At 36.8% G+C, this 12,654-nt stretch overlaps 1 protein-coding gene across 3 annotated transcripts in view; it reads left to right on the top strand.

Annotated features, from left to right (window-relative positions):
* ANKRD31 (ankyrin repeat domain 31) overlaps positions 1-12,654 on the top strand; it is a 167,310-nt gene that overhangs the window by 36,792 nt on the left and 117,864 nt on the right. For all 3 annotated transcript variants that reach the window (XM_031666228.1, XM_031666227.1, XM_031666229.1), the window contains 2 exons: positions 874-950; positions 11,435-11,481. In XM_031666228.1, coding sequence (XP_031522088.1) covers positions 874-950; positions 11,435-11,481 — 124 coding nt within the window. The remainder of the gene's footprint in view (positions 1-873; positions 951-11,434; positions 11,482-12,654) is intronic.

The raw sequence follows: 12,654 nt of genomic DNA, 5'->3' as shown, positions 1-12,654 counted from the left end.
CACCTTAGGAAAAAAATCAGCATTCTTTTCTATTTGCTTCAAAAATTATCATTCTACATGAATAGTCTCATTTTTATTTGAAGGCAGCTTATATTGATCACTTCTGTTTTTGGACAGGAGAGAATGGTTAATTTATTATTCTTGCGTAGGATTCCAGTAGCTGTGCCTGCTGCATTAAAAACTGCTCTTAAAACAGCTGAAACAAGAGGCTTTTTTTTTTTTTTTTTTAAAGGAAGGTGTCTTGATTACATTTATGCAGCAAATTAGGCTGAGAAAAAATATAGTTAGCTGATTGCCTTTCTTTAATCAGCTTTTAATTATCACAGGGCAGATGATCAAAATTGCAGATTAGGCATGACCCTTATTTTGCTTTTTAACTTCTTCCCTTTGGTATTCCCTACCTTTTCTTTGCCTGCTGTGAAATACAAAAATGGTAAGTAATGCCTGGAGAAATTTATCATTAATGACTCTTGCTTACATCTAAAACTGTAATGACAAACTATCAGTGTATTTGATGATGTAGCTAGACAAACTACATATTTCAGGACCATTTTCTCCCTGACCTTCCTACTGCTATTTGGCAGACAGTCACATCCAAAGTCACTTTTAGACCTAAATGTAGTTTAGCTTGTATACACTCCTTAGGTCATTTATTATTTTTCAGCTCTCTCCTTCATTTTTGCAGTTACTTGAAATGAAAATGTTAAAAAATTGGTAATAATTATAAAAATAATTGGAATGATATAGCAAAAAAAGTATCCTATTTGGAAAGCCTTTTAAGTGAAAATGAAAAATTAAATTGTATTTGAATGAGAAACACTGTTTTTTTCTTTCACTTTAAAATTTATTTTTATTAATTAATTGATTTTTTAGGACTAGAAAAAATTGTTCAATGTTCATTGGGTCGTTTCACCAGTCTGGACTTTCATTGAACCACCAAAATAGTGAAGGTATGTTTTCATGGTAGAGTCATATAAAGGAAATTAGTATTTGCCTAAAAATAGAAGACTTAGTTAGATATACATTTATTTACAACTAGTCTGGTCAAGTATATATATCTATATATCTATCTAGATATATAGATGTATAGATTTTTTTTTTGGTAGAGATGGGGTCTTGCTATGTTGCTCAGATTAGCTTTGACCTCCTGGGCTCAGGCAAATTATCCTGCCTCAGCCTCCCAAATAGTTGGGGCTACAGGCATGCTCTACTGAGCCTGGCTTACCATACATTTATAAATATGAAATGAGTGTTGCTATTGACTTAGATCATGGTTAATAGAGTTACCTATGGGAGTAGCAGCTCAGGTGCCATTAGTATCTGCTACTCAAAATGTGATTTAGGGGCTGAAATTTGAAAACAAAGTTTATTTCCTATGTTCATAATATTTTTAATAAGAATTTCATGTTTTTCTTGACTGGTAGTCACAGAGGCCAGTTTTGCCTTGGTTTGAGCTATATTAGAGGATAGCTGTCTATCTTTTTGCAGTGTCTACCAATGCTTCCTGCAGAGTGAATGTCAGGTATATTGTGTCACAGTGTAGTAAATATTTATAGTGTTCAATGAAACCTAGTATTATAAGAAAAGGATACAAGGACTTGATAACATTTTGGAAAGATAACTTTAAAAAGCTCTCTCTTCTCTTGCTCTGTTGCTACGCAACAAAGCAGTACCACTTTTGCCCACCACCAGCTCTTATGTGTACTTTTAGTGTCTAGAGTTTGGTCTTTAATATGGTTTATTCTTTTAACAAATATTTATTAAGCCTGCTATATACCAGGCATATGGGTGCCAAGGGTGTGAATGCTAAATAAACCAGGGATTCTTAAAGGGTAGCTGATCCATTTTGGAGCATGACAATATCAGGATGAGCCTGAATGTATCATTATTACTGAAAAGCAAGGATGCTTTCAAGGATGTCTGAGGCCAGTGCTGGAGTAATAAATGGTTAGCTCAATGGTGCTGTGGCCAAACTGTGATAAACTGGCCAAACTGATACATTAAGTAGGGATAAAAACCCAGTAATTTAGAGTTCATAGAAATAAGTTTGTGAAAAGACTATGAGTTCATAATGATACTCAAAAAATGTTAAGAGTGTACAAAAGATTGTCTCAATACAAAAAGAAAAGCAACTATAGCAGGATGTTTAAGAATGGGCTGGATGTGGTGGCTCACACCTGTAATCCAACACTTTGGGAGGCTGAGCCAGGATAATTGCTTGAGCCTAAGAGTTCGAGACCAGCCTCGGAATCACAGCAAGACCCCTGTCGCTACACACACATGCACACAATTATCTAGGTATGGTGGTGCATGTTGCACTGAAGTGGGAGGATAGCTTGAGCCCAGGAGGTTGAGACTGCATGAGCCATGTTTACAGCCCAGGTGACAGAGTGAGACCCTATCTCAAAAAAGAAAGTTTTAATGACTAAGAAATGGGGGCCTGTTAATATCTGTGCATTTTGATTTTTTAATTAAATACATATCTATTTATAAATCATAGGATTTTTTGTTTATCACTGTTTAAGTAGGGAAAGAGTCAGGCAGTCCTGGAAAAAGTAAGAATTGTACCAAGGAAAGAAAGGCCCACCACACAGTACCAGCAGTGACACATAAAACGTATAAAGTGGGGTCTGTGTCCCCAGATGACAAATTAACCTGGTATCCAATTAAGGAGACTTTTCTGCAGAGACTAGATCCTTATCTCTTAGTAAATAAAAGCCTTAGATGGCCCTGCCTATCATTATAAGATACTAAATGGCAGGAATAAGTTTCTAATAATACTACATAACTTATCAGTACATAATAAGTGACAAGACAAAAGCTTTTGTAACACCAACCAAGTAAAACTTAAAACATTCTGGGACAAAACATTAGATTACAAAAAGTAAACTTTGTGAAGTTTAAGGTATTTATTTTCAAGTAAAGCCAGATAATTGGCTGGTCAGGTGGAATAATCTTGAGAGAAATAATCTCATGCCCCAACAAAATATCAGGTAGTCTGTAACCCTGGAAAGGTGTCAGAGTATTACTTTAATCTTAAAAAGGTATAAGAATAACTATAGAAATAAAGAAGAATGAATTACACCAATGATACTGTTATTTTAGAATTAGTTTAAGAGCAGTAGTCTTTTGTATCTTTGAAATGGTAAAAAGTTATGTCAAATTTTTAGTTTAAATTGTTTAAGGAAATTTAAGTTTGTTATCAATGTTTAAATGTTAAATAGTAATTTTCAAGTTTTCCTGTCTTAGATATGGAAGTTTAATAAATTAATCATTAAACAAATGTAAGTATAAGTGGTAATTAATGTTCCTCTTTAAATATAAAAAAACTTTGTGATTTTTAAAAGGTTTAATAAGTATCAAATGGCCTAATATAATTCAGAGTATGCCAAACATAACCTCCAAATTTAGTAAAAACTATTTAGCACTTTTTACAAGATGTAGTTATAGATTAAACAAAAAGAATTGTGTTTATAAAGCTGTAATTATATCATCTTAGAGGGTGCAGTCTTTTTTTTTTTTTTTTTTGTAATAATGTATTGAACAATTTCAGACAGAAGTGTCATGGATAATGTCATGCCCTGGGCATTCCTTTCTCCTTTGGGTATTTTCTTTTTTCTTTTTCTTTCTTTTTTTTTTTTTTTTGAGATAGAGCCTCTTTCTGTCTCCCAGACTGGAGTGCAGTGGCACGATCTCTGCTCACTGCAACCTCCATCTCTGGGGATCAAGTGATTCTCCTGCCTCAGCCTCCTGAGTAGCTGGGATTACAGGCATGCACCACCATGCCTGGCTAATTTTTGTATTTTTATTAGAGACAGAGTTTCACCATGTTGGCCAGGCTAGTCTTAAACTTGTGACCTCATGTGATCCACCCGCCTCGGCCTCCCAAAGTGCTGGGATTACAGGTGTAAGCTGCCACGCCTGGCCTCTCCTTTGGGTTTTGATTTTAGCAGGTGTCATCAATATTTACACAAAAATTTATTATTTTTTTTATCATACCCAATTCTAGTATTTATTTTAAAACAGGGTTCCACTATGTCCTATATTCCCATGACTCCAACCTCCTGCCCATTTGGCCTCCTGAGTGCCAGCCATTGATGCCTTATGATGCCATTGGCATCTGTGCACTGTTGTCACCACTCTCCTCGAACTTCTGAGTCACAAGTCTCATAGGCTGTTCCTTTAAAAGTGCCACATGGCCAGGTGAGGTAGTGCATGCCTATAGTCCCAGCTACTAGGGAGACTGAATTGGAAGGATCCCTTGGGCCCAGGAATTTGAAGTGTCAGTGGGCTATGATTGTGCCACTGCATTACAGCCTGGGTGACAAAGCAATACCCCCACCTCTAAAAAATAAACAATAAAAAAATAGTGCCACATGCACCAGGATTATTGCTTTGTGTGTTTCTTGCTGCCCTAAAGCAGCTGTGACTAGAGATCCATAGAACTGGTAGTTCTCTTCCATTCTGGCACTTCATTGCAGCTCTTTCTTGCCTTTACTCCTTTCAGAGTATTCAGAACAAGAAGCTCATTTTATTATAATTCCAGACTATAGGTTAAATCACGTACAAGTAAATTATTAAATTATTAGCTTTTATAGCTGACTGTGTTCTAATACAGACCTCTGTCCCAATTCAAAGGGTAAATTCTAACCAAATTGTAGAAAGATAAAGATAAGCCAACTATCTTAAGCAAATATAATAGCTTTGGCCTTAAAACACCTGTGTATAAGTTAAATTTTGTGTATAAGTTAAACCATGCTTCTCTGGCCATTTTCTTTGAATTTGACGCTTAGAATTATTTCTCATGTATATCATTACATTTTGCCTCTCTAAAGTGAAAGTAGAAAATTTGAAAATTCTTTTAAGACCATCGATGCTAGGAAGAAACTGCATCAACTAATGAGCAAAATAACCAGCTAATATCATAATGACAGGATCAAGTTCACACATAACAATATTAACCTTAAATGTAAATGGGCTAAATGGTCCAATTAAAAGACACAGAATGGCAAATTGGATAAATAGTCAAGACCCATCAGTTTGCTGTATTCAGGAGACCCCTCTCACATGCAGAGACACACATAAGCTCAAAATAAAGGGATGGAGGAAGATCTACCAAGCAAATGGAAAACAAAAAAAGGCAAGGGTTGCAATCCTAGTCTCTGATAAAACAGACTTTAAACCAACAAAGATCAAAAGAGACAATGAAGGCCATTACATAATGGTAAAGTGATCAATTAAACAAGAAGAGCTAACTATCCTAAATATATATGCACCCAATATAGGAGCACCCAGATTCATAAAGCAAGTCCTTAGAGACTTACAAAGAGACTTAGACTCCCATACAATAATAATGGGAGACATTAACACCCACTGTCAACATTAGACAGATCAACGAGACAGAAAGTTAACAAGAATATCCAGGAATTGAACTCAACTCTGCACCAAGTGGACCTAATAGACATCTACAGAACTCTCCACCCTAAATCAACAGAATATACATTCTTCTCAGCACCACATCGCACTTATTCCAAAATTGACCAGGTAGTTGGAAGTAAAACACTCCTCATCAAATGTAAAAGAACAGAAATTATAACAAACTGTCTCTCAGACCACAATGCAATCAAACTAGAACTCAGGACTAAGAAACTCAATCAAAACCTCTCTGCTACATGGAAACTGAACAACCTGCTCCTGAATGACTACTGGGTACTTAACGAATTGAAGGCAGAAATAAAGATGTTCTTTGAAACCAAGCAAAACAAAGATACAACATACCAGAATCTCTGGAACACATTTAAAGCAGTATGTAGAGGGAAATGTATAGCACTAAATGCCCACAAGAGAAAGCAGGAAAGATCTAAAATTGACACCCTAACATCACAATTAAAAGAACTAGAGAAGCAAGAGCAAACACATTCAAAGGCTAGCAGAAGGCAAGAAATAACTAAGATCAGAGCAGAACTGAAGGAGATAGAGACACAAAAAACTCTTCAAAAAATCAATGAATCCAGGAGCTGGTTTTTTGAAATGATCAACAAAATTGATAGACCGCTAGCAAGACTAATAAAGAAGAAAAGAGAGAAGAATCAAATAGACACAATAAAAAATGGTAAAGGGGATATCACCACCAATCCCACAGAAATACGAACTACCATCAGAGAATACTATAAACACCTCTACACAAATAAACTAGAAACCCTAGAAGAAATGGATAAATTCCTGGACACATACACTCTCCCAAGACTAAACCAGGAAGAAGTTGAATCCCTGAATAGACCAACAGCAGGCTCTGAAATTGAGGCAATAATTAATAGCCTACCAACCAAAAAAAGTCCAGGACCAGATGGATTCACAGCCAAATTCTACCAAAGGTACGAGGAGGAGCTGGTACCATTCCTTCTGAAACTATTCCAATCAATAGAAAAAGAGGGAATCCTCCCTAACTCATTTTTTGAGGCCAACATCATCCTGATACCAAAGCCTGGCAGAGACACAACAAAAAAAAGAGAATTTTAGACCAATATCCCTGATGAACATCGATGCAAAAATCCTCAATAAAATACTGGCAAACCGAATCCAGCAGCAGATCACAAAGCTTATCCACCATGATCAAGTGGGCTTCATCCCTGGGATACAAGGCTGGTTCAACATATGCAAATCAATAAACGTAATCCATCATATAAACAGAACCATCATATAAACAAACCACATGATTATCTCAATAGATGCAGAAAAGGCCTTCGACAAAATTCAACAGCCCTTCTTGCTAAACACTCAATAAATTCGGTATTGAATGAATGTATCTCAAAATAATAAGAGCTATTTATGACAAATCTGCAGCCAATATCATACTGAATGGGCAAAAACTGGAAGCATTCCCTTTGAAAACAGGCACAAGACAGGGATGCCCTCTCTCACCGCTCCTATTCAACATAGTGTTGGAAGTTCTGGCCAGGGCAGTCAGGCAAGAGAAAGAAATCAAGGGTATTCAGTTAGGAAAAGAAGTCAAATTGTCCCTGTTTGCAGATGACATGATTGTATATTTAGAAAATCCCATTGTCTCAGCCCAAAATCTCCTTAAGCTGATAAGCAACTTCAGCAAAGTCTCAGGATACAAAATCAATGTGCAAAAATCACAAGCATTCTTATACACCAATAACAGACAAACAGAGCGACAAATCTATGAATGAACTCCCATTCACAATTGCTTCAAATAGAATAAAATACCTAGGAATCCAACTTACAAGGGATGAGAAGGACCTCTTCAAGGAGAACTACAAACCACTGCTCAGTGAAATAAAAGAGGACACAAACAAATGGAAGAACATACCATGCTCTTGGATAGGAAGAATCAATATCATGAAAGTGGCCATACTGCCCAAGGTAATTTATAGATTCAGTGCCATCCCCATTAAGCTACCAATGACTTTCTTCATAGAATTGTAAAAAACTGCTTTAAAGTTCATACGGAGCCAAAAAAGAGCCCACATTGCCAAGACAATCCTAAGCCAAAAGAACAAAGCTGGAGGCATCACGCTACCTGACTTCAAACTATACGACAAGGCTACAGTAACCAAAACAGCATGGTACTGGTACGAAAACAGAGATATAGACCAATGGAACAGAACAGAGCCCTCAGAAATAATACCACACATCTACGGCCATCTGATCTTTGACAAACCTGACAAAAACAAGAAGTGGGGAAAAGATTCCCTATTTAATAAATGGTGCTGGGAAAATTGGCTAGCCGTAAGTAGAAAGCTGAAACAGGATCCTTTCCTTACTCCTTATACAAAAATTAATTCAAGATAGATTAGAGACTTAAATGTTAGACCTAAAACCATAAAAACCCTAGAAGAAAACCTAGGTAATACCATTCAGGACATAGGCATGGGCAAGGACTTCATGTCTAAAACACCAAAAGCAATGGCAGCAAAAGCCAAAATTGACAAATGGGATCTAGTTAAAGTAAAGAGCTTCTGCACAGCAAAAGGAGCTACCATCAGAGTAAACAGGCAACCTACATAATGGGAGAAAATTTTTGCAATCTACTCATCTGACAAAGGGCTAATATCCAGAACCTACAAAGAACTCAATCAAATTTACAAGAAAAAAACAAACAACCCCATCAAGAAGTGGGCAAAGGATATGAACAGACACTTCTCAAAAGAAGACATTTATACAGCCTACAGACACATAAAAAAATGCTCATCATTACTGGCCATCAGAGAAATGCACATCAAAACCACAATGAGATACCATCTCACACCAGTTAGAATGGCAATCATTAAAAAGTCAGGAAACAACAGGTGCTAGAGAGGATGTGGAGAAATAGGAACACTTTTACACTGTTGGTGGGTCTGTAAACTAGTTCAACCATTGTGGAAAACAGTGTGGCAATTCCTCAAGGATCTAGAACTAGAAATACCATTTGACCCAGCCATCCCATTACTGGGTATATACCCAAAGGATTATAAATCATGCTGCTATAAAGACACATGCACATGTATGTTTATTGTGGCACTATTCACAATAGCAAAGACTTGGAATCAACCCAGATGTCATCAGTGACAGACTGGATTAAGAAAATGTGGCACATATACACCATGGAATGCTATGCAGCCATGAAAAAGGATGAGTTCATGTCCTTTGTAGGGACATGGATGCAGCTGGAAACCATCATTCTCAGCAAACTATCACAAGAACAGAAAACCAAACACCTCATGTTCTCACTCATAGGTGAGAATTGAACAATGAGATCACTTGGACACAGGAAGGGGAACATCACACACCAGGGCCTATTGTGGAGAGGGGGGAGGGTGAGGCATAGCATTAGGAGATATATCTGATGTAAATGATGAGTTAATGGGTGCAGCCCACCAACATGGCACATGTATACATATGTAACAAACCTACATATTTTGCACATGTACCTTAGACTAATAATAAAAGAAAGAAAATTCTTTTTATGGTTTATTAAAGGATAGATAAAAATTCAAGAATTATGTATTTGTAAAAACTCTTAAGTAAAATTTGTAGTTAGAAAAGATAATTCCTTCTAAATGTGTTTATTTTTCATATAGTAATCAAATTACTGTAAAATATTTTATTAATTAAGTTTATAAAATAGTAACTGTTGGCATAAAAGAAAGATCATTTTGTCAACGAAAAGAGTCAAACTCTGTAAAATATTTGAAGAGATTTATTCTGAGCCAAATATGAGTGACCATGGCCTGTGACACACCCGTCAGGAGACTCTGAGAACATGCACCCAAGGTGGTCAGGGCACAGCCTAGTTTTATACATTTTAGGGAGACGTGAGACATCAATCAATATGTGTAAGATTAAGTACATTGGTTTGGTTTGGAAAGGTGGGACAAACCAGAAGCAAGGTGGGGGCAGGGGCTTCCAGTTTATAGGTGGATTCAAAGGTGTTCTGATTGGCAATTGGTTGAAAGAGTTATTATCTAAAGACCTGGAATCAGTAGAATTGAATCTCTGTGTTATGATGATAAGGGACTGTGGAGACCAAAGTTTTATCATGCAGATGAAGCTTACAGGTAGCAGGGTTCAGACAGAGCAGATTATAAATGTTTTTTAACAGACTTAAGGTCGGTGTTGATGTTAACGCTGGTTGGCTTTTCCTGAATTCCAAAAGGGAGGAGGGTGTAATGAGGCACGTGTGACCCTTTCTTCCCTTCAAGGCCTGAACCAGCTTTGGAATGCCCATGGCCAAGAGGGGTCCATTCAGATGATTGGGAGCCTTCGATTTTTTTTTTTTTTTTTTTGCTTTATAGTTTTGAAGATGAAGTTGTTAAAGACAACATGGGAGAAAATGTCTATGAGAGTTGTTTCTTTATGATTCAGAGAAGGAAGAAAAGTGAATTCTCTTTTTCTGTTTTTGAATTCTAATCCCCCAAGGATCTGAAATTTTATTTAAAAAAATCTCTCCTTGCAAAGATAGTTGAAGATGTATCTATTATTTTAAAATGTTTCTTTCATTGGTATTAAAATTTTAAGCAAGTAGAGATACAAAATGTTAAGTAGGATATACACAATGAAATATGTCATCACTTGTTGACAGGAATAATTCTAAACCAAGCATAAGAAATTACTTATTCTTATGACATTTTGCTTATCATGCTATAGCTTTTTATCATCAAATTGCAAAGGTGAAGTGAGGGAAAAAAATGAGTTTATTACTATTATCTTTTAGGATATGAAGCTCAGCAGGAATATTTATGCTTATTTTTCTCCCTGAAAAACCCCTCTTGCTTATGAGGATGCATTTTGAGGTTCAGTAGATAATTACTTGCTTTTACTTTAGCTATGTAGACATTACCTAATCAAAATAAACCAAAATTGAATTCCTACTCAAGTGTGTCAGAATATTTGGGTCTTTTTTTCTTTTCTTTTCTTTTTTTTTTTTTTTTTGAGGCGAAGTCTTGCTCTATTGCCCAGGCTGGAGTGCAGTGGCACAGTCTCGGTTCACTGCAACCTCTGCCTCCCAGGTTCAAGCAATTCTCATGCCTCAGCCTCCTAAGTAGCTGGGATTACAGGCGCGTGCCACCATGCTGGCTAATTTTTGTATTTTTAGTAGAGACGGGATTTCACCTTGTTGGCCAGGCTGGTCTCAAACTCCTGACCTCGCACCTGGCCAGAATACTTGGGTCTTGATGATGAAAGTAGAATGGACTGGGTGCGGTGGTTCACACCTGTAATCCCAGCACTTTGGGAGGCCAAGGCAAGTGGATCACTTGAGGTCAGGTCGGGGGGAGGGAGGGAGGGAGAGAGGGAGGAAGGAAGGAAAGAAAGAAAAATGTAAAAGGAACAACATAGGAGAACTATCTTTTTTCCAGATCCTCCTTTAACCTAACTTGGGTGTGAATTGCTGTTTGCCAGCTTGGCTCAGAGGGGACAGGGTGAGAGTGGATAGTGAATTTGCAGGCGCAGAGGCAATGCAACAATCTTCCATAGTGTCTAGGATGACCTCCTGTCCTTTTGACTCCTATAAGGGGCATTTCTTTTCATGCCTAACTCCAGACAGCATGAGTTCATTTAAGCTCTAAGTACCTGTAGTGGAAGAGATAATGACATCGAGAAAGTAGATAGTCTTTTCTTTATGTAGTTACAAATGCTGTACTTAGAATAATTCAGCCAAAATAGGGTTCTTGGTTTTTAGCTAAAATAATTCAAAATAGTTACAATTTTTTTTGGAGCTATATAAAATATTTTTTAAGAAATGGAAGAATTTTATAACTTCATTTCCAAAATAATACTTTCATACCAATAAATTTATGTAATATTAATAAAATATAAGATATGTCACTTGACTGAGAGTTTAAGTTATATGATTATGAAATGCCAACTGAGAAGGTATGTTTTTAGTGCTTTCATAAAACTGGAGTGAAAACTCATTGTTCTTTTCTAGGGCCTGAGGCTGATGAAACTCCTGAAGTTTTGCCACACATAGAAAAGGTTGGTCTGTATAACAGAAATTAACTATGTAGATTGTGGATTTAGATTTTTTTTTAAATGTGTCAATTAAAGTATCAAGCTCATTTAGACCCTCACCTAGGCAGGAATATGACTAAACCATTTCGGTAAATAGAAATCTATTTTTGTCTAATCACCTCTTTCATATTTATTCTTCCTTATTGCTGATAAAAGTGTTTTCTTGATCTGTGTTTCTTATCCAGTACTGTAAGTCTCTTACTTTTTATCTAGAGTAGAAATACATAACTTATTATCAAACTAGTTTCTGAGATAATGTAACAAAGTTCCTTCCTGCTTTGGATTTGCTTTGTACTTGGTGCTATGGAGAATCAGAGGACTGTAGGATTGGCTGTGCTCACAAATGAACTCACACTTTCCTTAGGGATACTGGGCAATCAAGGACCTCCCCAAGCCAGCCCAGTATACCCATACCTACTTTTTTTTTTTTTTTTTTTTTTTGAGATAAAGTCTCACTTTGTTGCCCAGGCTGGAGTACAGTTGTGCGATCGATCATAACTCACTGCCACCTTGGACTCTTGGGCTCAAGAGATCCTCTCACCTCAGCCTCCCAAGTAGCGGGGACTACAGGCCCATACTGCCACACCCAGCTAATTTTTTTCTTTTAATTTTTTTTGTAGAGACTGGGTCTTGGCATCTCACCCAGGGTTGTCCCTGTAGCTTACTTTATCTCAGCCATACCTTACACATTCCTGCCTTCATGGTTTTGCTTGAATCAGGAGCCAGAAGATGGGAAATAACATAAAATTTGGAAACCAGATAGGTCTAGGTTCCAAGGATAACTGTTTATATCTGTAAGATAGGGACAGCGATAGCTGTTTTACAGGTATTGTGAGGACCGAGCAATGATGGTTCATGGTGTCTGGCACCTAGTTGGTGCTCAGTAAATGTGTGTTCCTCCATTCTTTCACTCCTTCACAAATCTTTAATTTCTGGCATAAGTACCTGTTCTTCTGTGGATCTATTTCAGATAGTTCTGGCAATCTTGACCAAAGTAACTGCTCCCTCTCTAGCATTCATTATTTACTGACTATATCATTATTTCCAAATCACTTGTACTCTATGATATTAATAGATCTTCTGAGGAAAAGGATTTTTTGGACAAAAATGTTTGGAGAACACTGTGTCCTAAAGTTC

The sequence above is a fragment of the Papio anubis genome, chromosome 5, assembly GCF_008728515.1.
Source record: "Papio anubis isolate 15944 chromosome 5, Panubis1.0, whole genome shotgun sequence".
Classification (NCBI taxonomy): domain Eukaryota; kingdom Metazoa; phylum Chordata; class Mammalia; order Primates; family Cercopithecidae; genus Papio; species Papio anubis.
The sequence above is the reverse complement of the archived record's forward strand: the minus strand, read 5'-3'. Positions and strand labels throughout refer to the sequence as shown.